This window comes from Spea bombifrons, chromosome 13 (genome assembly GCF_027358695.1).
Source record: "Spea bombifrons isolate aSpeBom1 chromosome 13, aSpeBom1.2.pri, whole genome shotgun sequence".
NCBI classification, from domain to species: domain Eukaryota; kingdom Metazoa; phylum Chordata; class Amphibia; order Anura; family Pelobatidae; genus Spea; species Spea bombifrons.
The window spans coordinates 16879215-16892120 of NC_071099.1; the positions used below are offsets into that span (position 1 = coordinate 16879215).

The 12906-nt window shown below is 39.9% G+C and overlaps 1 protein-coding gene across 2 annotated transcripts; it reads left to right on the forward strand.

The window, feature by feature from the left end:
* Nucleotides 1-1188: 1188 nt before the first annotated feature.
* On the forward strand, nucleotides 1189-9419 carry LOC128471035 (keratin, type I cytoskeletal 12-like). 2 transcript variants are annotated; one of them, XM_053452880.1, is made up of 8 exons: nucleotides 1189-1741; nucleotides 4563-4645; nucleotides 5198-5354; nucleotides 5798-5959; nucleotides 6635-6760; nucleotides 7328-7548; nucleotides 7762-7823; nucleotides 8577-9419. In XM_053452880.1, the coding sequence occupies exons 1-8, from the start codon at nucleotides 1379-1381 to the stop codon at nucleotides 8627-8629; spliced, it is 1227 nt and encodes a 408-aa protein (XP_053308855.1). In that variant the 5' UTR covers nucleotides 1189-1378; the 3' UTR covers nucleotides 8630-9419. The 2 variants fall into 2 exon arrangements, with proteins under 2 accessions (XP_053308855.1, XP_053308856.1); XM_053452881.1 differs by having other exon boundaries at nucleotides 1190-1741; nucleotides 8598-9419.
* Nucleotides 9420-12906: the final 3487 nt, after the last annotated feature.

A 12906-nucleotide genomic window follows, 5' to 3' on the forward strand; every position in this document is an offset into this window, starting at 1 on the left:
CAGCTTCTTTAGCAAGGCAGTCTTAGAGGTGTGTTTGGGGTCGTTATCATGTTGGCATTCTGCCCTGCGGCCCAGTCTCCGAAAGGAGGGGATCATGCTCTGCTTCAGCACTCATGCGTCTATTTCCCAAAGACAACCTCTGGATATGACGCTGAGCAGGTGCACTCAACGTCTTTGGTCGACCATGGTGAGGCCTGTTCTGAGTGGAACCTGTGAAACCGCTGTATGGTCTTGTCCACCGTGCTGCAGCTCAGTTTCAGGGTCTTGGCCTAGGCCAAGTCGAGCAACAATTCATTTTTTCAGAGCCTCAGAGAGTTTTTTGCCATGAGGCGCCATGTTGAACTTCCAGTGACCAGTATGAGAGAGTGTGAGAGCGATAACACCAAATGTAACACACCTTCTCCCCATTCACACCTGAGACCTTGTAACACTAATGAGTCACATGACACCGGGGAGGGAAAATGGCTAATTGGGCCCAATTTGGACATTTCCACTTAGGGGTGTACTTACTTTTGTTGCCAAGGTTTAGACATTAATGGCTGTGTGTTGAGTTACTTTGAGGGGACAGCAAATTTACGCAGTGTACACTCACTACTTTACATTGTAGCAGAGCGCCATTTCTTCAGTGTTGTCACATGAAAAGATATAATAACATATTTACAAAAATGTGAGAGGTGTACTAACTTTTTTCTAAAAAAAAAGACACTTTAATGAAGTACTGTACCGTGGAATCTTTTTTTTACATTCCCAGGAATTTTCCTCCAAGATTCAGCTGCCCGCTCTAAGGTCTGGGACTAGTTTGGGGTATTTCATAAAATATATTTCATATATAAACCTTTGCGCAGTGCCCTGTAAGTTCTCACGGTCTCAGAAAAAGCAAAATACTTTAAAAAAAAAAAATTATAGAGTTTTTTTATGAGTAGAATCACAGGCAAGTTGGATAGTAAGAACAGACTATTATTGCCTGTGTGTCTTGTGGTAAAGAGTCAACAGAACATTCACCCCCAGGGCAGAGAGAATAAAAATCGCTTTGTTTCACCATCAGAAGAAGAACTTGCTTTTTAACCCGTTGTGCGCTTAGGATGCTTTACACAAAACTCCTATTGCCATTGGCATTCCAAGAATGCTTAACACCTCCAGCACGTATTTCCAGACAAGCCAAAGGAAGGCAGAGTAAACCAGCCGATCCCACAAGGCAAAGCAAGCACAATAAATAACAGGGAGAAAAAAGATTACGCTGAGGTCAAGGTGAGTGAAATTTGAGCTGGCAGACATGGTTCACTTGCTAAGCCAATAACATTTAGATGGAGTTAAACCGTATGACTTCCTTGTGTTGCGTTACTATGGGATCAGCGAAGTAACATTTTAGATTCCGTAAATGCCCTACGGTAGCAGGACCGCACTCGTGACTTCTCCAGTTTTTTCACACGCCGTGTCTCCCGCTATGTCATATAATGGACAGTTTAATGCCCTGCGTGCGAAAACACCTAGGCTTCATCGTAAAGGAAGCAGACTGAGCTGTGAGAAATGGACAGACAGTGGAAACCTCTTCTGTCGGAGTCAGAAGGACACTTTGATTCATCTGAATGACCGTCTGGCTGCTTATCTTGAAAAAGTGCGCCTGTTGGAAGAGTCCAATAGACATTTGGAAGTGCAAATCAAGGAGTTGTTGGCGAAGAGGGCAAATATTGGCTGCGATGCAAGTCAATACGAGAAGACAATTACTGAGCTTGAAACCCAGGTGAGATTTACCAACCTTTGTTGTGATGATGTAAGACATTATGTAAAGTTGATGATGTAAACCATGGCAATGCTTGAGACCCATGATGAAGGGTTTTGAATTTCCCCGTGTTCCTTCTCTCTACCATCCCATTTTTAGATTTATGATAATATACATCATGGGAAATGGATGGGAATATATATGCAACTTTGTTTCATGGCAAAACAGTTTTTTAATCCTATTCCTCTACAAAAAATGCATGTTGTATCTCTTATGTTCTGTAGCCTCCACTTGAAAGTAAAAAATGTCTTCCTTTTTGCAACTCTTGCTTAAAATAGACAAAGACAATGGTACCCATTGGTAAGTGTAGTGGTTCACCTGTTGACGCCAGCTGTGCAATACTAGGGAGTTAGGTAGGTTGGGTGGGTTTGAAATTTGGCATATTTCAATCGATGAGATAATGTCAAATATTTAATGACATATCATGCAGGGCCTACTCGGGCCTTTTCCAGGATAAACTTGCAGTGGTTGCCCATATAATTGGAAATGGACCAACCCAAATGTGGATCCTCCCTTGGGACCCTTAAAATCGTGATGTGGCTCCGGTAAACCTTACGTATAACAACATACACAACAACAACCACCAAAAAACTGCCAATTTTCCCAGGACTGAAGTAATGATGGCAACTTTGGGTCAATTTGGTCTTCTGTGAAGAAATCCAGACAGATCAGAATTTTCCCTGAGCAGCCAAGTTGAAATATTGTCATTGGGCTTTATGTTTGCTTTTGTGGCTCATAGATTAGTTTGTGTATTGTACAATTGTTTCAGTGTTTTGATAATTAAATAGCTTCTTGCTTATATTGGAATGAATGCAGACTCTTTATTACAGGGTATAATGTCATGTGATGTGAGCTCTTTCTCTGACGGTTATTTGCAAATATATGCATAGAATGAAGATGTGATTGTGTATTGATATGGTGTACATGCTGCCAAATGTTTTATGTTCTTGACATTCTCTTGACATTCCATGTCTGAGAACATTAATGGGCCTAATATCAGGTGTATTCACTTGATACCATCATAACAGGGACAGTCTGTTTTAATGGAACGTTTGCATTGAAGAGGAGACAAAAAGGACTGCTAGCCAATACTTAGTCACCATACGAGAACATGGATTCAGAATTGGATTTCTAATAGACGTACTATGGCCTTTTCCATGCAAGACATTGGCAGCCACTGGCAGCATATGTTCGGCTTGACGCTACACTCTTACACTATGGAAGTGGCCGCACTCTATAGGGTCCTGTTCCCCATCGGGCATTTGACTGGTTTGCCAGATGGCCAGCCCATCATGGATTACCCATCATGGCATTACTGACTCATTTTATATGCTGTGCCAGCATACTATATATATACTATACATACTATATATATAGTTTATATATATATATTGTAGGATTCCAGCTTGGAAGATGTACTAGTTTAATGTATAGGTAAAACAATTTAGGAAGCACCTTGCCACACAACCCACATTGTCTATGCTAATAACTCAAAGACCTGTTCATAAGGCCAGACTAGATTTTAACTTAGCCTAACCAAGTAGCCTAACCAACTAACCAATATTTTGTGGCCATCTTGCCCCTGTTCTGGATCCCTATATGTGTTCATGGTTTCATTAGATAATGCTCAGTGGCTCATGTAGGATAAGAAGACTGGATGGTGAATCCAAGATAATCTCCCTTTTTTGGTTTGTTGTAGGTATGCTAAGCATGCTCCTGCTTCAGATCTTGCTTATGTAATATTGGAAATCTAAACAAACCAACACCTTTGAAGCCTACGTTCCATTGATGTGCTCATCATAAACATTTCCTGAGTAAAAACACCTTTGATGTGCAGGAAGATGTTTTGTTCCTTGTTTTTTTATCTCTTTAAATCTCATACCCTCCCAGATGGCATCTCTGTAGTCTCCAGACTATGGGTTATCTTCATATTTGGCAATGAATGAAAGCATGATATTTATCTGGTAAAGAAAGGCAGGTTATAAACTTATGATCATAGTACCAAGAGCAGGAGATGGAGAACCCTAAACTCCTAATATCAAGATACATTTTCAAAGATGAAAAGTCATTAGGTATATGTAAAAAATGCAATCTAACAGATTTTCTCGTGAGCAACAGCTGAAACATGAGGTTGTTTATGGATTGTATTGTCATACCACCCAAGTGTCCCTAGTTTCACATCGCTGTCATGTGTAGCTGCCCCACTGTCTGCTTTTCGGGACATTGGAGATCATGGGTCGGTTGGCAAGATCCTCCGATCACCTTTAACTGGCTGGTAAATCAATGGAGGCCTGCGCCGTGGTTTCCATGTGGCCACCACATACAGCTCAATCACTGAATGCCACTAGGTGGGGTTTCTGGTAAAGCAGATGGGTGGTCCAGCCTGCGGCCCTGCGTCAACCCACCTCTAACCAACAGAAGTGTCCAAATGTAAGGGGGTAGTTACTACTCAACCTACATGGACCTTGGCCACCTTTGATTGAAAGTTTGGTATAAAAGAGATTTATAGATGTTCAAATCACCATAGCAACCAGTCGACTGGCCTAGCTCGACTCAATCGAGTATTGCATTGGTTAATATGACGAGACCAAAGCTTGCACCATATCACTGTTTTGTATATAATAACACACTGTTTTTGCTCTATTTTAACAAATAAAGTAAAAATCTTGAAAATACTGGATTGACTTAAATGGTGATAAAATACTGGGAATACGGCACTGCTATTTTTACCCCATTATAAAATATTTTATAGTCTTAAACGTGTTTGATTCTCTGTTAAAAGATAAATGAAGCCAAGGTTGCCAACTCTGAACTATTCCTGACCATCGAGAATACAAAGCTTGCCGCAGACGGCTTTAAAGCGAAGTGAGTATTCATTTCTTCTTCGTTTCCCAGAGAGATCGGTTTCCGTGGTTACTCTAGAGACCGGGTTCTGTGTGACCACACTGTGTGACCCAAGGTACGCAGAGCTTCGGAAACCTCCACTTGGCCGTATCTCAAAGACCACACGACAAAATAGAAGCTTGGAAGGACACGGAGAGCCGGGGGGGGGAGTGGTGTTGTTGGAGAAGGCTAAGTAGCCTCCATTTAACTGCGTTGGTTAGCAAGGTTGCCCATAGTAGACTGCAAATGATTAACTCTAGGTTTGGTTAGTCAAATACACTATAGCAGGAATGGAAATGCCGCTTCAAACATGTTAATATAATAACAATGACTTCTCTGTAATGGCAGGATTCTAGTTATAAATTAATAAAAAGACTCTCTTTAATGTCAGAGGAGCATACATCATGAATTGTGAATGTTCTGCTCACATTAGTCATGTCTCTTTGTGTTCAGATTCTGAGAAGTGTTTGAGATACCAATATCGATGCTGGTAAGACATTATGTAACGTTGACATTTGCCCTGGACCTTCTTAGGTACGAGGCTGAGTTAGCTTTACAACGAGCCATAGGAGCAGATATAAAGGAGCTGAAGACGACAGGCAGTCATCTTGAAATGGAAAAACAACTCCAGGAGACCGAGCTGCAAATCTTAACGCGGGAACTACAATGCCTCAAAAAAGACCACAATGAGGTGACCTGGGCATCCGCTGTATATATTACTGCAGGCGGCTTTGTGACAATAGCCATCTAGCTCATACCTAGCCATAGGATTTTTTGTGTCCCTATCTACTGCATTTTATTGTACCTTGAAAACAGACATATGCAAACTACCTAGACTTATACAAAATGTATTATGTGAATATATTATTAATGCAGTCTAATGTCCCATTCAATCCCTACAATAAAGTCCTTTCTCAGCACCGTAATGTGCATTACTTAACTGTAAGAAAATAGACTTACCTGCCCAAGAGCTTCAGTGTACCACCTCGTCCACATTGATTGCCCATTTGTCTGCTGGAAGTATCCAATCACTGGCATGCAGCTGGTCTCGTTAGAACCCCTGGAACTCTTAATCTGTGGATCTGAACCTTTCCCCTACATTTAAACATCAATGGCTTCTTCTTTTTCTTGTAGGACGTGCAAAATATCCAGGAGCAATGTACAGGTCATGTCAATGTGGAAGTGAAAACCCAGCAGGCAGCGGACCTTTCCAAATATCTGTCCGAAATGAGACAACAGTATGAGGCCATCATAGACAAACAGAAGCGGGACACAGAAGCCTGGTTCAACCGTAAGGTATAGGGCTGATTAAAAGGAACTTTATTATCAATATTCCTTCAAATTGTTTCTCCATATTCAGATCATTGTGCTTTTCAGCTTTTCATCACTCTAGTTGACTCATCAGTGGTCTAGTTGACCACTCATCAGCTGCCCCACTATGCTTACCCTTTTACTGGCTTCTCATACCGTCGTACATGATGGGCCCTAAATACGTCTAACTACTTCTAACTACTGATGTGGAAGACTTTCCTTGTGCTACTCCCAACTATGGTACAATCTGCCTCCCGAAATGTATATCTTCAAACATTCCTTGAAAACTCACCTATTAAAGGAGACCTATCAGGTCGCTTGCTGGTATCCTATATAAATCACCAAGAGAGCAATAAACTCTAGAAATGTGAGAAATTAGAGAAAATTCCTAATTGTATCAGCACGGGGGAATGGCACTTTGTCAGAGACACCGATCGATTCACGTGTGTCCACCCGAGGAGATCCTGAAAACATTAACTAATGAGGAATATTTGAAGACCAGACCAGTTCTAAATGACAACCTGTCAGGGATTTATGATGTATTCAGTTCACAAATAATTCAAGAAAAACAGTAGATTATATAGTTTAGTCCATTAGTCTAAATGTAACCCATAGTAATGACAAACTCTTGTGCATATTAACTTTGGTTATCTATTTCAGTCCAAGGAATGCATGCCCAGGGACGTGGAACACAATGAAAGTCTGCAAAGCCAGAAGAAAGAAGTGTTTAAGTTGAGACAGAAATTGCAGGAGCTGGAGGTCCAGCTGGAGGTTCTGCACGGCATGGTATGAAGGGGTCCTTCACTGCTTCATTGTTGGATTCTTTCTTGATCAGTGAGCCCTGGATGAATGTTGAAGGTTTAAGCATGAATAAACATTAACCAGAAAATGGGACCGTGACCCATCGTGTGCTAAAGAAATAAGAACACTGGCTTTGTAATAGATTAATATACAGAGTGGATTTAAATATCAATGTCGGATGAGGCTAGACTTACGTCCAACATGGCCCAAGACAGACGCACTATTGGCATCCCCAACTCACATCCTAAACAAACATTTGTAGGCATATTGGTGGTAATAACTGGGTTACAATGGCCAGTTGGTCACATGAAGGTATGTTCTATGTCAACAAGAGTGGGTTTGGTTTAAGGTACATGCTTCTTGCCAATTGTGGCTCTCTTGGCACGTCCACCTACCTTACAAATGTCCTGTTTTAAGTAGGACTGTCCCCTTTTTGCGATCAGCAGTGACCATGGCCCAGTTGGGGACATCTATATCCAACTATATGCTTAAAATATTGGGAAAGTTGATCGATGGATGAAATATATTTTAATTATGTTATTTGCTTCCTAGAAATCCGCCCGGGAGGCCACGCTATATGAAACCGAGTCTACATACTGTGCTTACCTGCAGAATATCCAGGAAAAAATAGGCAAGAGGGAAGACGAACTTTTAAAAATAAGAGATGGAGCGCAGCGTCTCTCTTCTGAAAGACGGATACTGACTTATCTTAAAGACCTTTTGGAAATGGAAATAACCACCTACAGTGTGCTCATGGATGAGGAAGAGTCCAGGTAGGAAGTTCTTCTACGGTTTACAATCATGAAATGATGTCAATGGGAGTTTCTCCGACAAATGCTTTTTAACCCCTTAAGGACAATGGGCGGTCCCTAAACCCATTGAAAACAATGCATTTTGAGCCCGTACGTGTACAGGCTTTGTCATTAAGGGGTTAATGAACTCTGTCATACTTACTGTATGTATCATCTGCTTTATTTTTTTTTCAGAATGGAAGATGTGACATCTGGAGCGTCTAATGGATTTCCAAGATCAACTAACTCCAAACAAAGTTAGTTTGCTACATTTATCTATCCAGATACGAGCAATTACTTTTTCTAAATTTGAAATTCATGTTGATTTGCAAAATCCGAAACACTGAAATATTTCATTATTAAATAATTATTTGTCATTTCAAGACACTTCCAAATACTGTACATTTCCAAGAAAGAGTAGGGACATTTTCACCCCAATATAGGTCACTTTGAGTTTGGATAAGTATTATCTACATGATCAATAATGTGTTCCAACAACTTGAATTATACATTAACCCCTTAAGGACAATGGGCGCTCCCTAAACCCGTTGAAAACAATGCATTTTGAGCCCATACATGTATGGGCTTTGTCATTAAGGGGTTAAACATTCATACTATACACGAGGCTTTACACTATTTGTACTGTAGATGGTTATTTACAAGAGTTGTCAGATCAAACAAAAAATAGACTATTTCTGAATGGGGCAGTGATATTTATAGACATATCTGCCTTTTATCGCTCTAAATTAGAGCGCTGGATGCGGGCAATGAGCGAAAGGGAGAAGCGAGATATTATCTGACGTAAAATAAATATACTGTAGTATTTACATATCTGGCGTACTTAGCCGGTCCTGCATTCTGAATTTGTAATATATTATTATATCAACGTATAAGAACTTTTTGGGCCCAAATATGGTCCACGTTATAGTCGGTTCGTTGGACTCATGTCTTTGTTAGTACATTAATGGCTGTTCCACTTCGTGTTACTATTGCATCATTGAAATTTCCAGTGTACATGTTTTTGATTTCAGAGTCTACGTCTGTCGTTACCAAACACCCATAGCGCAGTCACGACGGGTGAGAGTAAGATGAAGACATCCGTTAAGTTATTTATTGATAAGTATAGTCTATGGTGGTCTAGCGGAATATTGTATTTGTTCTCAATCATAACATAAAGAAGATGTTCCTCAAGTGGGTCATGGACAAGGATCTCAGCTCTTACCATGGTGGAAATCGTCCTGAAGTTTGTGGTTGGACAAAAATACCATAAAAGGAGCTGAAAATACACATTTTCTGTTTCAGGATATATTTGCTATGACATTTTATAACTGAATGCTGAATTTATAACTGAATGCTGGCCACAAAGAGCTTTATTCACAGTAAGCATATATATTTAACCCTTGAGATAATTTCTTGTCTGGCCTACACGAGGGTTTATTCATAAAGAAAGGGTTGACAGGAGATTCTGCAGGAGAGTTGTGTTTCAGCTTCTTGACCTCACGATACGTTATGAAGGTCCAATACCAGTGAGCTTCTCCTTCTGGAAGAGCTTGGCTGGCCCTGTATCATGTATAGTTAAATAAGTGAACCGCTCTTGAAGGTCTTCTTACACATTGAATTATGCATTACGCAAGGCCAGCCCAAACCTTCTTGTTGGTGAAACTTGCCATCGTTGGCTCTTCATAATAAAGCAGAGCGTTAAAGCCACAAATCCAGCTCTTTTAGTGAATAAGCCGCACTGTATAACTATTTTAATGGTTGTCATGCTTTTTCCTGGCAAATTCAGTATTGTTGCGAGCCATATCTTTCTCAAGTACTTGTAGGTTGTCCCGGCACGCATCTGAGAAGATGAGACAGCTTAGTGCTAAAGCGGCAGCTACACGCAACGCTCAACACACTGATTTCATGTAACAACTATTCAACAATTAGTATACCTAATCTCAAATTACCTTTGTTTTATGTATAGCAGTAATCTTTAGATAACTTGGAACTTTTCTGTTCGCCATACAATGTACCAATAAAGCATTTATTACATTGCATTTTTAATTTACATAAGCATATTAGGTGTATGGTCAAGAACATTATTTCATTCATATAATTTCTTCTTCTCAGCCTATTTGTAGATTCTAAATAAAAGGACTCTCTTTGATCTGTAATATTGATTATTTGATAATGATTTACTTACTTTATATGGAGGTATGACTATATTATGGAGACTTACATTGTGATAGGGATATTTGGAAGGGAATGGTTTAATTGTGATGCGTATAACTATGTATGGTAAATATGCCAAAATGATCCAAATTTGCACTAGTGTTTTTGGATGCGGTACCTTGACGGATTTTGGGGTCCTTGGTGGGATTTGAACCCTGGACCGCAGTGCTGCAGGGCAACGGCGTAAGCCACTGAGCCACTGCAATCTGCATTGGTAAGCTGGTTGTAATGTGAATAATAAGAATTACAATGGGTAGGAGATCTAGTAATAGGAGTGGTTCTGAGTGGAAAAGAACATCAATGATTGGTGAGAATAACTGTCAGTCAATCTCTTTGACTGCTCACCTTTGGGAATTGGAGAGAACCACTGCCCATCATGTATATGGAATTCTATTGGACTATGTGGGTGATGTCATGCTTAGTTACCTTTCAAGCAATTGGCTGGATCTGGCAACACATCTAATACATCGGTAACCATTGGATATGATTGTTCCCGCCCTGAATCCGTGATGTCATTAACAAAGGAGATATAAGGCCAAACAGTCTCCATTTTGGAAGCCATTAGCCCAGACCTCTAATGAAGCTCTGAGGAGCGAAACATGTCAGGGGGGCTATTCGTCTGAGTTTTTAATAAGCCTTTGTCACTCAATTATTTCTGTTGTTAGGACTGCAGCCATCAACAGTATGTATGATCTAATATTATTAGTGTTATACAGCTGTGGGCATATGCCCTTATGTTACAGTGACGTATGGTAGGACTGGTGACACTGGTGTTTTTTTTAAATCTTTTTGGTTATACCTTTTAACAAACATACAAATAAAAGTTATGTTTTAGGGCGGGGTTATAATAAGGGTATTTTTGATCCCAGGAATGGGATTGTTTTTTTTTGTTTTGTTTTTTTTTTTTCATATAATTTGCTTCTATGCAAAAACACAAATTCAACTTTTATCTGACATCACTTTCCCCGGAACCTTAACTAAAGGGGAAGGTGCTCTTTCACCAATCGTTCTGAATGTAACATGTTTGTAACTAAATCATTCATTAAACGAGCAAAAGGTCGCCTCCTAATTCATATATTTTATATTTTTTTGATGTGAGCACTTAATGGTCATGTGCGGGTATTCGGTTATTGTCATAAAAAATGAAAAAGCTTCTTAAAAGTTTGTGTTTTTATTTGATTAAATCTTCAAAGTAAGAATAAAATTTACAGACTTGTTAACTAAACTCTTTTCTGTTAAGAAAATAAAGCTGTGATTAATAGTTGGTTTAATATATGTTTTGTTTCTATTTTGTTTGATCAAAGAGAATATATTCTGTGTTATAAATGAATTTAACTGTTTGTAATATTTATTTATTGACATCTGTTGACACCTTTTTTCTTTTATATGTTTCTTTTATAAGTTGTGATGTAGGGACATACGAAAATGAATGTCCTTTATTTAACTTATTGTTAAGAAATTTACTGCAATGTTGAACGAGCATAGGTGGGACAGTGATGACCCTTTAATTGGTGGTCTTTCATTTACATTAACCCCTTAAGGACAATGGGCGGTCCCTAAACCCATTGAAAACAATGCATTTTGAGCCCGTATATGTACGGGCTTTCTCATTAAGGGGTTAAAACCCAAAGCCTAGCCCACAACAATCGATATGCTTTAATAGATTTTGATTTACTACATTCAAATTGGTTTCTCAACTGGATCTTGAGCGTTTCTGTCCTAAGGTTAAAGTCTAAGGTGGCTTCTGTGTGCCCTACATGGACGAAGTAGGGAATTAATGGCCAACCGCACCACCCTGGTAATAGCATTGATTCTGTCGACTTTCATTTACTCTTATCGAGCCTTGCCAAACAATGTTATGACGAAAGGCCTTCTGGTTGTCCTCTCACTCTTGTAAGGATTTCCACTCTAGACAGTGTCAGAAGATACTTCCCGTCCATTACGGTTATAAATAAAGCCATGCACCTTGGACTAGTGGAATCTTTGCCTTAATTAGCTGGTTAACTTTGAAGTTTAGATTTGCAGAAAGAATGTAAAGGGTAGCGTTTTATTTTTCAGTCTCTGGCTCCATCTAGCGGAAGAGGCACATAAGGTCACCTTGCGGTAAATTAGAATGCATCTTGCTCTGGTTATTTAACTTTAACAGGCCGTACCGCAGCGTCAAAATACACACAGACAGGCGAGTGGAAATTAGATTGCTACTAGGTCCAACAGGCACTTGAATGGCGTCACCAACAAATGGCACTGTAAAGACGGGAAATACAGTTAAAAGTGATGTTTATAAACCAAAATGTATAGTGCAAACAAAGATATATGTGCGGAATGGTGCAATAAATAAGTTATTCCAAAATATAATAGTCTATTTTCAAAAGTATTTACGATTTTTTTTAGATACAAAGAAGAAAACAAAACAACTAACATGCATGTGTAAGCGTGAATGTATGTGTGTTGGCATGAGTGTGTATATTAGCACACATATCAGTGGCATGTTAGTGTATAAGTGTGTGTGTGTGTAAATATGTGTGCCAGTGTGTATGTAGGGCCAGAAGGTGCCAGCCCTCTGCAGGATGTAACTTCTGGCCCTACATGCACACTGGCACAGGTTGGATTCACACTGCATGTGAGTCTTAGAGCAATACACAGTACTTAACACTAGGTGGCAGCGCAATCATTGTTTGGAAATTCGTAGCCTTTGCACTATACCTTTAGGTAGTCCCTAGGATTTCAAAGTAAGTCAGCAGAACATATTTCAAACCCAGTGTAAGCAGTGGTGTCTTTTTTGAATGTGTGTGACCAAGATGCAGTTGACTGTGGTTTGGAACCCTACTTTTTGCACATGAAAAATATATTTCCATGCACAGAGCTAGGCCAGGTTTCACCTGGAGTCTCCAGGTTTTGTGCTGCTGCTTCACTATGGCTCCGGGTCCGTGTCTTTAATCTTTGGGTGGGATCCTGCCCACTCTTGCATGTCCCACTCACATCCCTAGCCATTCAAAGAGTGGGAGCAGTCTGGGAAGCTCCCGGCTATACAGATATATGCCTTAAAGGCATAGCTGGAAACACTGTCACCGAGCCGAGACCACACAAAGTGACCACTGGTGATAAGCAAATCGGTCAACTACCTCT